Source organism: Pundamilia nyererei, unplaced genomic scaffold, assembly GCF_000239375.1.
Source record: "Pundamilia nyererei isolate P.nyererei 1_Seehausen unplaced genomic scaffold, PunNye1.0 scaffold00235, whole genome shotgun sequence".
In the NCBI taxonomy this organism is placed as follows: domain Eukaryota; kingdom Metazoa; phylum Chordata; class Actinopteri; order Cichliformes; family Cichlidae; genus Pundamilia; species Pundamilia nyererei.
Window position 1 is genome coordinate 648265 of NW_005187636.1, and position 17273 is coordinate 665537.

The 17273-nt window shown below is 40.5% G+C and overlaps 1 protein-coding gene across 2 annotated transcripts in view; it reads left to right on the forward strand.

Annotated features, from left to right (window-relative positions):
* plxna2 (plexin A2) overlaps window positions 1-17273 on the forward strand; it is a 160186-nt gene that overhangs the window by 110250 nt on the left and 32663 nt on the right. For both annotated transcript variants that reach the window (XM_005749017.1, XM_005749016.1), the window contains exons 12-17: window positions 171-370; window positions 8379-8530; window positions 11894-12011; window positions 13197-13333; window positions 14475-14642; window positions 15867-15960. In XM_005749017.1, the coding sequence (XP_005749074.1) occupies window positions 171-370; window positions 8379-8530; window positions 11894-12011; window positions 13197-13333; window positions 14475-14642; window positions 15867-15960 (869 nt within the window). The remainder of the gene's footprint in view (window positions 1-170; window positions 371-8378; window positions 8531-11893; window positions 12012-13196; window positions 13334-14474; window positions 14643-15866; window positions 15961-17273) is intronic.

Here is a 17273-nt window from a genome sequence, read left to right on the forward strand (position 1 = left end):
TTGTGAGAGGTCACAAAAGCATTTGTATGTATTCATGTCAAATCATTTGTGGAGTATTTGAGAAATTTGAAAAATATTTTACTCATAGCAGACTATCTACCAGTTTTCCTTTTAACAATAACAGCAATACTTATTGGTATGTTCACTGTATTGCCCATGTCATCCCACAGTGCACTTGTACAAGTGTGCAGCCCAGCGGGACAGCTGCGGCATGTGTCTAAAGGCAGAGAGGAAATTCCAGTGTGGCTGGTGCAGTGGTGAGGGAAGGTGTACACTGAGGCACCACTGCCCCCCCATCAACCCTTACACAACCCGCTGGCTGAACCTGTCCAGCAAGAATGTGAAGTGTACCAACCCACGCATCACTGAGGTCAGTACCTATAATCCCTCATCTGTCCTTCCTACCTGCCCACACAGATCCAGCGGTCGATCGATATGTAATTATCAGCTTCCGTTGCAAGGTGTGTCTTGCATCTTGTCACAGTTCTTTCACAGAGGGTCATGAGGCGCTCAGCTGAGACTGTAGAAGTATACTTAAAATTCAAAGTTAACAGCTCAGACAGCTTAAAACGGCTTAATAAGACATTGTCATCTGTGCCAGTGGCAAGGCAGTTACAAAGTGAAAAACCTGTTCTGTATTCTCCAAAGCACATCATGATCACTAAATTGCAGCAGAATAAGAATACACTTGACTCTGGCATGCTGTTTTTTAACATTTAAGTTGAAGCGGTAATAGCGGGATTCTTGAGAGATGGATAGGACCTCTGATAAATTAAAATTTTTATCTTGTACAAGATAGAACAAGGTGTTGCATGAGAAGCAGCTGTTCTACTCTACTTTGGTTTTGTGTGGACTCAGAAAGAATGAGAATAAACCTTCAATAGGCTCCCTACTGTGCTTGGCCCACCAAATGCCTGCACATCCTTAAATGTTTGTTGCCTTTCTGTCTGTCCTTTTATCTTGCCTTTTCTTTTTCTGTGTTTATCTATCTTTATTTGCTTAAAAACAAAAATTATATGTATGGCTGTTTATGTACCTGTGCGGCTATATGTGTTATACTCGCAGGTGCTTATTCTTATGAGAGTTCTTTTCATCTTCAAGACTTATCCAAGGGCAAGGACACACAAATACATGCACACACAGACACACATGCACGCACAGAAATAGAGCTTGAGATTTGTAGTTTTAAAGGGCTGTCTCTTTGACATCTGCTTTCTCTTTGTGCATAGGCACAGCTCCCTGCTCATAGATTTTAATGTCTTTTGTCCTCACACAAGGTTATTCCAGCCCTTTGAAAGTTTCTTTGGCACCAATAACTGTTAAAAAGGGAATTTCACAAGCAAGTAATCGTAGTTTTTTTAAATTATCTTTGCATCCATAACCAAGTGAATGAGCGGTGCTCCTTCTTGTTTTTTCTGTCATGCTGAATTTTCACAGACATGACTAGAACCCAATAGCTGGATGTCCTCCACATCAGCAAGATCGGGATCATGACCTGGAAGTGCTTATTTGTTTTCCACAAGCAGACCTTTGCTTACTCAAAGCCCCCACTGTCGGTCTGCTGTCACAGAGGAGTCAGGCCAGGAGGGGCCGACTATTTAATTAGCTTGGTAACACACCAGTGCATTGTGGTTAACCTACCAGACCTATCTGCCTCCACATTTATTCATTTAGCTTCTTTTTCCTCCACTACATACCCACATGTAACTCTAGCCAATTAAAAACTGAAGCTAACAACTTGGGTAATTGATTTGCTATACTACACGCAAATAATCACGAAAAATAGGCAAGCTGATGAAGTCCGACCGATCTTCTTTTTTCTTTTCCCTGCTGTCTTATACCTCCATGTTTTTTGTTCTTGTGTCTCTGTGTTTAACTGTTTCTGACTCTTTTTGCCAAATTACATCCATTATGATGAATTTGAGACACATCATGCAATGGGACTTGCAATAGTGAAGAGCACAAAAGAAGCAATAAATAAAACAGGTAACCAAAAGTAAGCTTAAACATTGAGAACCTTGCATTACTACAGTGGGGCAAAAAAGTATTTAGTCAGCCACCGATTGTGCAAGTTCCCCCACCTAAAATGATGACAGAGGTCAGTAATTTGCACCAGAGGTACACTTCAACTGTGAGAGACAGAATGTGAAAGAAAAATCCATGAATCCACATGGTAGGATTTGTAGAGAATTTATTCGTAAATCAGGGTGGAAAATAAGTATTTGGTCAACAACAAAAATACAACTCAATACTTTGTAACATAACCTTTGTTGGCAATAACAGAGGTCAAACGTTTACTATAGGTCTTTACCAGGTTTGCACACACAGTAGCTGGTATTTTGGCCCATTCCTCCATGCAGATCTTCTCGAGAGCAGTGATGTTTTGGGGCTGTCGCCGAGCAACACAGACTTTCAACTCCCGCCACAGATTTTCTATGGGGTTGAGGTCTGGAGACTGGCTAGGCCACTCCAGGACTTTCAAATGCTTCTTACGGAGCCACTCCTTTGTTGCCCGGGCGGTGTGTTTTGGATCATTGTCATGTTGGAAGACCCAGCCTCGTTTCATCTTCAAAGTTCTCACTGATGGAAGGAGGTTTTGGCTCAAAATCTCACGATACATGGCCCCATTCATTCTGTCCTTAACACGGATCAGTCGTCCTGTCCCCTTGGCAGAAAAACAGCCCCATAGCATGATGTTTCCACCCCCATGCTTCACAGTAGGTATGGTGTTCTTGGGATGCAACTCAGTATTCTTCTTCCTCCAAACACGACGAGTTGAGTTTATACCAAAAAGTTCTACTTTGGTTTCATCTGACCACATGACATTCTCCCAATCCTCTGCTGTATCATCCATGTGCTCTCTGTCAAACTTCAGACGGGCCTGGACATGCACTGGCTTCAGCAGCGGAACACGTCTGGCACTGCGGGATTTGATTCCCTGCCATTGTAGTGTGTTACTGATGGTGACCTTTGTTACTTTGGTCCCAGCTCTCTGCAGGTCATTCACCAGGTCCCCCCGTGTGGTTCTGGGATCTTTGCTCACCGTTCTCATGATCATTTTGACCCCACGGGATGAGATCTTGTGTGGAGCCCCAGATCGAGGGAGATTATCAGTGGTCTTGTATGTCTTCCATTTTCTGATGATTGCTCCCACAGTTGATTTTTTCACACCAAGCTGCTTGCCTATTGTAGATTCACTCTTCCCAGTCTGGTGCAGGTCTACAATACTTTTCCTGGTGTCCTTCGAAAGCTCTTTGGTCTTGGCCATGGCAGAGTTTGGAGTCTGACTGTTTGAGGCTGTGGACAGGTGTCTTTTATACAGATGATGAGTTCAAACAGGTGCCATTCATACAGGTAATGAGTGGGGGACAGAAAAGCTTCTTACAGAAGACGTTACAGGTCTGTGAGAGCCAGAGATTTTCCTTGTTTGAGGTGACCAAATACTTATTTTCCACCCTGATTTACGAATAAATTCTTTACAAATCCTACCATGTGGATTCATGGATTTTTTTTTCACATTCTGTCTCTCACAGTTGAAGTGTACCTCTGGTTCAAATTACTGACCTCTGTCATCATTTTAAGTGGGGGAACTTGCACAATCGGTGGCTGACTAAATACTTTTTTGCCCCACTGTATATCTATACTGCATCCATCAGTTGTCCAATGTTTAAGCAATGATGTCAAAAGCAAATCTGAAAACTACAGAATGTAACAAATCGGTTTTGAAATGACATGGCAAGCCAAAGGAAAAAGCTCACAGGGGAAATGACTGGCATAATTATTATTTTTATATTATTCTTCAATTAGCACTTCTATCAAAAACCAGTGATTGACAATATGTTACAGAAGCAGAGCTACACGGTCAGTCTTTCCGTTTAAGTGGAAGAAAAATAAAAAACTACACTTGTGAATGTATGAATGGTTTGGGTGAGGTGAAACGATTCAAGCAAGACAACAAAAGACTGAGGGGGAGATGTAAAGTCATCAAAGGTGGGAAGAACAAAGGAGCTGGGGAGTAGGGGGGAAGTTTGGGCATGGGGGGCTCCTGAGGCCAATCTAAAATCAGATCTGTTTATGGCTGTAGGTGGCAAAATCAACTCTGCGTGAGCATGTACTTCAGACAGACACACCTATTTTCTACTCATCATCGGTAGTGAAGCCAGCGCTCATCATTCGTGCGTCGTCCTAGCACCCCCCCCGCCCCCGCCCCCCTCCCGTCTCTCAGTGATTACAGTTTCTTTAAGAAGCCGACATCCCCCTGTTGGGCTGAATTTATTAATAAATTTGGTTTTGATTGTATGCACCAAAGCCCCCATCAAGAGCTGATTTGTATACATACTAACACATTAGTAGATGTGCCTTCCACAAGATAGGCCTTTTGAATAATTAATGTTTCTATTAAGTGCCACGGTGCCTCCCACCACGGGCCATTAATATTGAAGAGATGTAAGCCCCTGCTAACAGCAGAGGGAACAACATCAAATGAAGCTGGGAGTTAGATGGGCATATGAAAGGCGTTTCCTCAATACGCTTCGGCCGTGGCTTCTGTATGAGTTAACTGTATAGCAAAGAAGCTCCCCTGCCTCTAGTGACAGTAAATATAAACATCTAGCTATAGCCTTAGGAAAGAAAAAATATGGGATTCCTTTTTTCTCTTTCTTCCTCAAACATGCAAGTGAATGCATGCTTTTTGTTGATATTTTGAACTCCACAGGGATAGCAGGCCTGTCAGCTGTTATCAGACTACAACTGAACTCTGCTTACTGCTGTAACCCCGAGAGTGCTTCTGTACTGTATGGATGCTGACCTTTATTAAATCTGCCAGCTGAAGAATAAAATATTGCTCAGCACCCCACAGATTCACATGCAAACCAGATGATAGGTTACAATTCCCCATTCAAATCGCAGGTCTTGTTTTTTGTTTTTTTTTTACATAGTCTTCTTTTGTTTTTTACTTGTTTTCAGCTCATTTTCATTGTAACCAATATGTCTTAGCCTATTACAAGACATTCAAGACTCTATAAAGTATTTAGGATGCAGTTTGTTCTGGAACAAGCGATCAGTGGGGTTTTATCAAGCCCATTAAATGCTTCTCACAATTAAATGTGACATGCTAGAATTAGTCTGAGCTAAGAATTAGTCTGAGTGGCAAGACAAAGAGATTATCTGCAAGCTTCTAAATGATATCAAAGGTTGTTTAATTTCAAAAGCCAAACATAGAGCTTTGGGAAAAACAGAAATCTCCCACTGTGGTGTTTGTAAGGGCATAAAAAGATCGTATCCTATACAGGGAGTGCAGAATTATTAGGCAAGAATAATTTTATTATTGAACAACAACCATGTTCTCAACGAACCCAAAAAACTCATTAATATCAAAGCTGAATGTTTTTGGAAGTAGTTTTTAGTTTGTTTTTAGTTTTAGCTATTTTAGGGGGATATCTGTGTGTGCAGGTGACTATTACTGTGCATAATTATTAGGCAACTTAACAAAAAACAAATAAAGGAAAGGAAGTTGCCTAATAATTATGCACACCTGATATAGGGTGTTGATGACACCAAACCACAACCCTTCTCATTACAGAGAGGCACATCACCTAATATGCTTAATTGGTAGTAGGCTTTCGAGCCTATACAGCTTGGAGTAAGACAACATGCATGAGGAGGATGACGTGGACAAAATACTCATTTGCCTAATAATTCTGCACTCCCTGTATATCTAAGCTTTATTGAAAGTAGATAATAATGAACATACAGTAGATTTTTTTCGTATTATAGATTTTAATAGTAAATGAGGAATATTATTATTGCTGAATTCCACCGGGCTCGGTCAGCTGCTGTAGTTACAGTGACATGCTTGGCTTGCATAGCCCGAAGGCAGCTCGGTTGGTGTATTGCACTCTGCTCTATGTATTGAGTTTAGCATTGGCTGCATCAGCACATCTTTCCCCGCCATTACTTCAGCTGAATATGTCAGCACCACGCTGACAGACAGCCCCAGGTTATTCACATTGAAGCCCATTTCTCTCTGTCGCCATAGTTTTTGTTATTTCTCAGAATAACAAGGTGTCTTCTCAAAACTAGCCAGCATTTTTTTTTCTGGAAATTGATTTCTTGTACATCAGAATGTCTTTTTTTTTATTTATTTATTTTTTTACTTAAGCCATGCATTTTTATCTCTAATGATTCTAGTGTTTTTTCATTTATTCTTTTCATGGTCTTTTGGCCAGAGAGAGATACATTATGCCAGAGCGACTGCATGAGTAGGAGCAGGGAGAGTGGCTTGCAAGCTGACTGCCTGTTTGCTGGGAATTACCCTCTATTGACAGTGTGACAATGCCAGGCGGGCAGCAGCACTGCTGCTAAAAGGATTACATAGGGAGCATGGCATGGCAGCACTGGGTGGGAAAAGGGAGCTGGGGCAGAAGGGCGTGTGTGTGCATGACCAGCAACGCTTCCTTTTCCCTTCTGAAATACAGTTTGGTAAAGCAAAACAAGCAAACTAGAGGAAGAGGAAGATGTGTCACATGGCCTGGGGAGATAAGATGATGGATGGGAAGAAAACAAAGAAAGAGTGATGCAAACAAGATAATTTTGCAGTGAAATATAAACACAAACCTATGCTACCAGATGATAGTATATATGACTACTTTTATTTGTCTATAAAGAACATTAGAACTAATGTGATTGGCAATCAAATCAGTCTTGTAAACAAAAAAAAAATTCTTTATAGATCTGGTTCCTTTGTATGTGTTAGAAATGCAGACACAAAGACAAAGAGCAGAAGTTCTCTTATGCCTCACAGCCTGGTGAATCTTTGAAGCGGTAGTTTTTTTTCCATGATCCAGATGAATCAAGGCTCTGTCTGTCAGTGGGGAACTCAGTGAAATGGGTTTTCTGCGTGAACTGGACTATCATCATGTCCTTGGTCCACCATGGGAAGTGTCCATTTCAGTCTCTAAGTAGAAGGAGGAGGACTCCCAAGCTTTTAGCATGCCCGTCTGTGATACAGCACTGCTGTCCTGTCACCGTCCCTGCCTCACCTGTCACCCGTCTTGTCTGATGGGACCGAAACTGCGTCCACTTCCCCCCGCTGCTCACCCCATTTTCACTCTTCTTTCTTCCATTCCCTTCCTCTTCGTGCTTTTCCTTTCTTTTTTTCCCCTCCCTTGTTTTCTCACAGGCCCTCACGTTGCTTATGTAACCATCACTAAGTCTACTCGAATAGCTGCTGCCATCGCCTGACATGGATATATTTAGCCATTATGTTCCCCCCTTCTATACCCTGCATGCCCAAGCAGTGCTAAAAGATTCATGTATTCAGGCCCCTCAGGCGTTGCAGTGACACACTTACTTTACATCCAGAGCAATTAATGTCCACTGAATCTAGATTACAATGCCAGCATCCCACACGGAAGCCGCAATGCCCTAGTGGGTGTTGGGGGTGGGGATAGAGGGTGTACAGCAAGTCTTAAAGGGTTGCCATCACGTGGGGGTTTGCAGTTCAGTGAGCGGGTACAACTGACTCTTGTTTTTTCCCTTCTGCTTGCATGGTCAGTAATAGCGTATTGATTGTTTGCATAGCAGCCCCACACAGCAAAGTGACAGTCTATCCTCCCTGCTGCCCTCCTCTCTTGGTTTTTCTGTATTCCTTTGGTGACTGCACAGTATTGCCTACTCTCTTGGTCTTTTTTTTCTAACCTTTTTTCCATTTCATTCTGTGTTCTCGTTTTTGTTTTTACTCCTCCTCCTTATCTTGTCCTCTTGTGTTTAAATGGCTGTGTGATGGCCAGGTTGGTGCCTCAACAGGACTCTGCAGCACAGAAGGCACTGTGCCACCCTGTGCCAAGGTCATGCTGGGCAGCCATATTGCATTTTATGAGTAGGTGGTCTTAGCTAATCATTAGTATCCCCCCTTGTTAGATTTAACATCCATGTTAAGCAGGGTAGATTCTGAGCAGGTGGCTTTGCTGAGTGTTAAAAACAGTTTCGTCTTTATCCCAAAGTTCCTTTTTTTTAAAAGATTTGCTGTTGCAGGAGAACGAAATTGCAAAAAAAAAAAAACCTTTGTATTCACTGGTGATTATGTATGCATGGTGTGTGGATGGGTGTAATGCCACATTTTAACAAGAAGAGCTGCAAAACAAGTGTCATTAGGTGCTGTTGTGATTAGAAGTTGCTCTTGGCACAGTGACTCATGGCATGTTCTGACATTTTCTGGATGTAGGACTTAATTGCTTTTACAGCCACCTGGACCAAAAGAGCATATTTACCCTTGAGCACATACAGAAACCTGTACGCATTTATGTGTTTCTATAAACCCGCCGCATCCCTGAAGACAAAAACATCATTTGATGTCTAGTTTCTCTCCAACGTTATAGGTAACACCAGTGGCTGGACCCCCAGAGGGAGGCACCCGGGTGACCATCCATGGCACAAACCTTGGTCTGGCTTTCTCAGATATGGTCGGCAATGTAGAGGTGGCAGGAGTGAGGTGTACCCCTGTAGAGGATGGCTACATCATTGCTGAACAGTAAGTGATCCAAACAGGAATGATCATTTCAAAACTATTGCTAATACTTATTATTGATGGATAACTACACAACATTTAATTACAAACACAATTATTCCTTCAAGTTAAGTGAAAACATGACGTTTCTTCCAACCAACCCTCCCAGTTTATAAGCAGATCTCATTTGCAGAAAGTGTATATGTACATTGTATGTAATAACAGTTATTTATAGGAATTGCTGCACATGGTGTGGCCATGTTGCTAACAGTAGCAAAATATTCTAAATGGACTATATTTGCTGTTCCTACAAGTGTATAAAAGTAGGAAAAAACAAAATGACAGAGTGACCGAGGTTTTAAGTAATTATTCAGTAACTTAAAAAAAAAATTATAATTTTTTCATGTTCTTTTATTTAATTAATATTGAACAATGCATAGGGATGCATTCAATCTGTTATTAACTCTCATAATAGCATGCATCTAGCCTTAGGTTTTGATACATTATTTATGTGCTGTAACAGCTAATAAGCTCTAAACTATATATGTGTGTTGCACAATCTCCCGCTTTAATGAAGACTGGAGCAGGTCCAAACAGTCTGGTCTTGACATTGCTGTTTTCCCTCCCTGCAGCACAGTAGCCCAGTTCTCTCTGTGTAGCTCATCTAGTCAGCAACAATCCCATAACAGCTGTGTGTGTTTACTTGTGTTTACCTCCTTAATTGTCCCATGCTGTGTGTACATCATGGTAAAGTCTGTCCCGTTCACCCTGAACTAATGAAACGTGGCCCATGCTTCCCAACTTGCCCACCACCCCCTTGGCTAGACACACAAACGTGTGTAGACTTAAAGACCCAGCGCCTCATGGTTGTTTAATCTCAGGTTGTGTTAGCCCTCCCAAGATAGATGTATGTATAGATAGTGTGTTAGTTTACCCTAAAAATATATATGTACATATTTAGACTAGGGTTAGGTTGAGTTGCCTTTGGGAATTGAGCTTCATTGTTGAGGGAAAGGCAATACTTCATTATAAAAAAAACTATTCTATTATGATTTTTAAGCATTTTATGCAGAAGGAACAAAAATACACATTATGGAGCAATTACAGGTTAGATAATTGTACCACGGAAAATCAATAGGATATGAGGAATAGTCTATTAAAATAGTACAACATTGCTATTGTAACCTTTATTATTGGACCCTTCAGCCACCACAGCTCCCTAGAAATTTTATTATAATATTTATAGTTTTCTTTAGGAGAGACAGGTACTCAGAAATAATTGGCTTTTCTTTCAGTTAAAGTGAAATTCTCTCCCTACTGACTTTAAATCAGTAGGAAAATGGTGTTAAGAATGAAATGTATAGCAATTCACTAAAAAAGATGACAGGCATGAACCCACATGTGAATGAACCCACACACCAACACCCATGCAGCCTATCACTGTCATGGTTCTCAGAGGAGCCTTTAACCCTAATTGTTTTCTTTGACCTACTTGTGCCCTCAGAAAGAGAACAGCGAAGCGTGATGCCATTGCTATAAGTCGCATAGTTTAACTTCTGCATGGTGTTACAAAGACATATCTCGCAGTCACATGTGCACACTTGCTACTACTGTTTACTGTGATGCGGTAATAAAGTAGTAAAGCTATAACAGCTCACATGGCATAGAGTATTTCTGTGGTTCCTTGCCCTGCATTGAGTAGCTGTATAGCTGTAATTAAAATCCACTTGGCTGTAGGAGACACTTTGTGTGCAGCACACTGATCTGACAGCACTTTAATGCGATTGGGGACAAGCTGGGGAATTCATTTATATGGCGGGTAAAGAAAAAAAAATTGACTGTGCAAAATTAAAAAACTAACCTATAACCTTTTAAGTCCAACTTTGAAGGAGATGAAGTCGTCCAGATGATATACTGAGCTGGACTTTTATTCAGCACCTTTGGATTGTATTTTGCCTCTAGGTTCATTATGCGCATGTCCTTAGCTGACTGTTGGTGTTTGTTTTGAGTCTTAATTCAGTCATCAGCCACCCTATGATGGACTGGACTGTACAAAAAAACATACATATTTATGTGTCTTTTATGTTACTACTTCAGAGGTGTGTGTGAAAGCTACTCCTGCTTTGAAGAAAAAGTCTGAACTTTTGTTTGTTCCTTTTTTCCAGCTGTCAAAAAGTACTTTTTTAAGGGCTGAGACTATTCTGCAGCATTTTTTGTTGTAGATTCCAAACTGAAACCTTATTTGTATGAATGAATTTTAAAAGTAACCTGCAAGTTTGTTTTTTGTTTTTTTAGCAGACTTAATTGCGAAGATCCACAGAGAAAATGAATGATAAATTAAAAAAAACAAAACACAAAAAACTCAACTTATTATCATAATTCTGTAACTTTGCAAATGGCCAGTACAGTTTTGCTTTCAGGTAGGAAGCAAGCGAGTCTCTGTTTTTGTGAGGTGCAGTAAGAGGATATTATTAGGTTTGTCAGCAAGTAAATCCTCCTTTAGCTACACTCGTCCACATAGCTCATCCAACAAAGCTCTCAAAGTCATTTGTTGTAATTCAGATGATCAGTGCTGGAGAAACAATACATCTGCTCTGCTTCATCAGCTCCGCTCCTACCTGCCCCTGCCATCTGCTCCCCCACATATTCCATCTCTCTTTTCACACTGTGATTGCTTCTTGTACTTTATTACTCCCTGGCACCAGCGATCAATAGACGCTCTCATTTTATTATGTCATTCGATCTAGTCACCTGCAGTGCTGGGAGATACCTGATCACATGATATGATGGAACGGTATTGATCTTGCTGCATGATTAACATTAGTCTTGCTGTACTGGCACAGCACCACCACTGTTGGGGAGGGCTAGCTGTTAGTGGGAAATTTACTACATTCAGGTGCAGCGTGCTGGAGTGCCAAAAGAGGAGCAGACATGGTCTCATTTAAAGATTGTCATCGATGTCTGACTGTGTCATGTAATGAAATGAATGAAACTACAAAAAATATTGTAATTAGAGCAGAAGATATATCAATATCAAGCAGCGAAGTGCTTTGAATATTCTTTTCTACAACGTTGCTTAAGCATTAAATCATGAAGACCATGTTTAAGTTTAATGTTACTTTTTTTTTTTTTAAATTGAATTCCCGCTTCAAGTATCAGAATCAGAAAGGGTTTATTGCCAGATGTTGAGCAGGTTTACAACATTAGGAAATTGCTGCGGTGCTTCAGTGCAAACATACTGTCATAAACATACTGTCATAAAAATATAAAAATAAGAATAAGAATTAAAAGTGCTAAGTGGATAGATATATACATGATATATACGGGAGTATACTTCTGTTCCTGAAGTCATTTTAATTGGAAACCCATTTTAACTGTCTTTTGCAGGATCGTATGTGAGATGGATATGGCCCATGCGGACAGTATGCCGGGTCCAGTACAGCTCTGTGTCGGAGAGTGCAAACCAGAACTCCGGGCTCGTTCCTCACAACTCTACTCCTTTGTGGTATGAGTGTAATTAAACTCCATTTGTATTGTATTCTGAAATAACACTTGTGATTTAGTCAGTATATGGCTAAAAAGAATCTATGTACAACTAACTAAATATATTATATAACTAAATATATATATATATAATTATATAAATAGCCATATACTAAGTATATGGCTATTTCCAACTTTTATGTACAGTCTGTGTGTACTTGCCATCCTCACACACTCGCACACATTTCCTTTTCTCAGATATCTGCTGTCTACCTGACCTGCACCTAACAGTTAATCTGCTTTCTCATTAGCACCCTCTCACACCTTCACAATTAGCACTCTTTTAACTATTAACAGCAGTCAGTAATTACTGCTGTTGTTTTCAGAGTACCTGCACTATCCTGCATGCTGGATGTCACACGTCGCTGTCAGTTTTGAGTTTTGTCAGCATGATGCTCTTGGCTCGGTAACACAGGCTTGGCCACTTTTTCTCACCAGTGATACGGCTGCTACTCTGGGAAGCAGTGGAATTCCTCTGAGATTACTTCACAGAGCTTAGAATTGGCAACGCTTACAATTCCCTTCTATTGCAGTGCACCTAAAAAAGACTGCATCATCACAGGAGCATTCTTCAGACAAGACATATTCCCTACGTGACCTTGTAGACAAAGGGACATTGTAAATGACAGTGTGCATTTAGTCGCTTTTAAAATGGTTGTTTTATGTTTGTTCAGATACAGGTGTGTGCACACAGATGCTTTTATGTGTGTACGTGTGTTCCTGTGTATGTGTGCTGTCTACTTGAATATTACTCCATCTGTCTGTGTGACAGCATCCTGGCTGCACGCCGCTGAAAGCATTCGTTATTTTCAGATTGTCTTTAAAAAAGCTCCACTCAGATACAACCCAGCAATGCAGGGCACCCAGTAGTGGAATCTATAAGAGGACACTAAGGCTTTATTGTACTGCAGTTCACTGCCATCACTCTGACACTGAGAATAACTGTAATTTGCTGGAAATTAGTGATAACACTGAGTGTTACAACAGAGATGCTCCCCTGCTTACTGTAAAACGCATATATCTTTTAATCTGTCTGCTGGTCTCGTGTCATTTCTTCCTGTTCCTTTCCCTCATTTTAAATGACTCTGACAGTCTGTCCTAATGTCTCTCTTTCTGCATCTGTGGTTTTTTTGTTTTGTTTTTTTAGACTCCAACTGTCACAGGCCTGTCTCCTAGAAGAGGTCCAGAGTCTGGGGGCACTAAAGTAACTATAATGGGAGAAAACCTCGGTGCCGGCAGCAGTGTCAACGTTAAGTTTGGAAACCAGACATGCGAGTTCTTTGGGTGAGATCTTAATCTCCAACATAATTGTCCTGCATATGTGCTGCTACAGAGTCTGCAGAAGGAGGAAATGCACATCATGGTGGAAACACTAAACGTTTATGTTGATATTGTGGAGTTAAACTAATCCAGTCACCATAAATGCCATGAATTTCCATACATAGCACAAATAGCAGTTTCTCATAATATAAAAATGATTTGAATTAGTTTAGCTAAGTTTTTGCCCTCCAGCATAACTGTCAGAAAATGTTGGCTATATGGCATGCTATTAGCAATTTTTAAGAGTAAATAAATAAAACAACAGCTTGTGTTGTCAAGATAGTGATTTATTCACATTAAATAAGCAGCATTTCTATGTCTTTATTCTTTTGTTTTGGGTTTTTTTTCCCTTTGATATTATACTGCGAATACCCCCCAAAGGGGAACCTCTTTATACCTTTGTTAAAACTTGTGTAAATTCTAATAAGGTTTTGATGACCTACTGCATCAAACCTTGTAATAATATCTTCCTTTTTTATCTAGCCCCATCCTTCTCATTCTCTTCATTCTCCCATTCCTAATTAGTTTATCTGTTCTCCCCCATCCCTCAAATTTTTTAATTCTCAGTCTCACAAGTTGCTTCCATTTCTCTACACCCATCCCTCCTGCCGTCTTTTAGTTACTCATACATGCCCTCTTTCTGATTTCCACTCCTGGAGGCACCTATTTTAAGCCCTGCCACAGTGTTCTGACTGTAATGTTGTAAGGTTGAGGAGTCAAGTAAACTTTAATGAGATATGGGGCTAATTACAGCTTCTTCACTGTATTCCTGTCATGGGAGAAAGAGGTAGATGTGGGCCTGCTCTACTACAAGCACTCTACTAATGAATTTGGACAAATTCTGAGGGTTTGTGTGTAGATCGCAAAGTCTTGTACAGGGAGGAGAAAGCATGTTTTAGAAGGATGTATGAGAGCTGAAAGTACTGACTGCATGTTAATGTGCACTGAGTGCACCTGTTCGTCATGTTTTGAGTGGGATAATTACAGAACAGGTCTCACAGAAAAAAATAGTATGTTTTTTTGCTCATATAAATCAAGTTTGTGTCTTCTCATATTCATTCGTTTTGCTACAGATTTATAGAGATGTTCTTATTTTTTTGTGTAGAAGGACAAAGACAGAGATAGTGTGCTACTCTGCCCCTTCTCTGTCTGGAGTCGGCCCAGTTCAGATCAGCGTCAGCGTGGATCGTGCCCAAATCAGAGAGAGCCTTACCTTTGAGTACACAGAGGACCCTACTGTACAGCGCATTGAACCAGACTGGAGCATTGCAAGGTATGCACATTCCTCAGATTGTATGTATGAGAGTTTTATTCGTGTCCTCAGCTACCAGCCTTGAGCTTTTGACACGTAGACAAGAATTTCCCAATCCAAAGCTTTAGAGCCAATCAGTCCAAGCCAGCAACAATAAACAGACGAGTCAATATTGCATTTTCAATTACTGTTCGGTTCTTTTCCAATTAGTCTGGAATTGATAGAAGAAGTGAAGCTCACTGATTGGAGAGGATGGGCACTTTTGAGACTGAGATTCTCCTACTGAATGCAGTGTCGATCCATGTGTTGAACGTCTTTGGCAGATAGATACACAGACATAGAAGACTACTAATTAAAAGGAGGAGAGGGATGAAGATGAAACAATGGCATAACAGAACAATGTGCTATCAGAGGTGTGAGTCCACAACAGATGGCGTGAGCTTAGAGATGGAGAGTATGGCACGCTGCAGCAAAATCGTGACAACACAAAGGGAATAGGAGGAATAACGAAGGGAGAAACTGATAGGAACCACATATCTGTTTTGCTTTCTTTGTGTTTCGGAAGAGAAAATAAATTAAATTTCCATCTAATTCCATTTTAAATTACACAGTGTGAACTGATTTTCAATGTCTCAAAAATTGGAGCTCAAATTGTGTAGAAAGACAGAAAGAAAAGCGAGCACGGAGCAGTTATTTTGCATAGTTGCTGAGTGTATAATCTATGGACGCACACGGTCTGTCCACAGTAACTCACTACTGGTACAGTGATCTTTACCCTAAACCTTTATTCAGCAAACCACATTGACAAGTGCAACAGAAAAAAACATTTTTAACAAATCCAACCAGCTACAGGAGGGCTGGGAATTCAGCAATTTTCCACCTCCTCTGTTTATGCATATTAATATATTTGAGCTGTCTGTTTTTTATTTATTTTTTTTGCGCTACTTGATTGTGAATAGTAAAAACATAAAAAATGCATCTCTAATCACCATCTTCCATGGGCTGTTTTGTCCCAAATTAACCTTTAAATGGCTTTTGATATGAAGCTTTTTGTTCCCCAAGTGATGGGGAACACTTTGAAGAAACAGATCAGAGTTAGAAAGTTTACAATAGGCTTTGGACTGCTGCGGGTCTTTTTCTCAGATATTCTCTTTCTTAGTCTGCACAAAATGAAATTCAGATCTGACAAACATGATTATAAAAACTCCTGTAATGAATTTTGTCTAACTTCTTCCATTTATTCAGCGGTCACACACCCCTGATGGTGACGGGAACTAATCTGGATGTGGTTCAAGAGCCCCGGATCAGAGTGAAATATGCCGGCCGAGAGTCTGTCAATGTAAGAATCACTCACTATTAATCTGTTTTCAACCACAAAGTCTCTGCTGTATGTGTAATAGAAATCTTCTACTGTACTACTTCCAGCTTGCCATGCTATATAAGCAGCTAAGTGACATTTACTTCAGGTAAAACGGTCCTTAACAGGCCCTCTAGCCCTCTACGCTCTCTGATTTATGCTTGATCCCAGTCTTCTTGACCCCAGAGCATATAAATATTGCAGCTGTTGGTGAGAGTGATCCACATGCACTATTTAATATAGAGTTTACTTAAAAATTTTTTGACCATCTCACCTCCCACCTACTTGGTGTTTTATTTACACTGCTCTCCTGACTCCCGAATACCATTTTCACTTGTTTGAGAAAAGATAAAGAGGCAGCTGGAGGACAGTAGAAGTTGACCAAGACTATAAAAGGTTCAGTGGGGAAAATGTTAGAGGTGTGCATCGTTGGAGGCAAGAAGGCTCATAATGACTTTCAATGGAAGATTAACTGCAGTCAGAAGTCTTTGGTCAGCATAAAGACCGCTTGTATAATCAAAGACTTGTCTGAAGGAAATCGTTACAAATTGCATTTGAGCCCCTGTCCTGGGGGTCCTTGTTTAATTAAGAGGATGGGATTTCCTCTCTGTGGTCTGCTATAAGGTGGAGAGGGCAGATGAATACAATAAAGGGGAGTTTGAGGAACAGAGAGTAGTGAGCCCATTATTGTGTATCTGTTTAGTTTCTGTGCGTCTTTTGTAAAATCAATTTTCACACATGCACTATGGCCCTGACCCACGCTGCACATTACCAAGCAGGGATGTAAGTAAGAACTGAAGCTGAAATCATTTGGGGTAATTAGGTCCATGTAATGGCTAATTCTGGTGTAAAAATAGAGCAGTCAATTTTTGAGAATTCACAGTGAGTGAGTGGGCATCATGTATCCTGCCTCTAGATTGGCATCATCCCGTGGCAGCATGGTAGCTCAGTGGTTAGCATTCGCTTGCTTCACCGCACGAAATTTCTTGATCTCAAGACATTTCCTGATGCCGCCAGTGAAAACACAATCTGTACTCACTCTCTGCTAATGCAACATGGCCTAAGATTCTCAAAAACTAACATCTAACTGTGGATAATTGCCAGAATATGTGGCGTGAGTTCTGCTTTGCAAGACAACATCAGAAGACTTGACAAATACACACTATACATTTTCTGATATATGGAAAAAACACACTAGTTTGGAAATATTTCAGTCTCACACCTTCAATTTTCAATATATACAATGTTTAAAAATATCATAAAATAGAATTTCACATTGATGCAGGGATGCACAA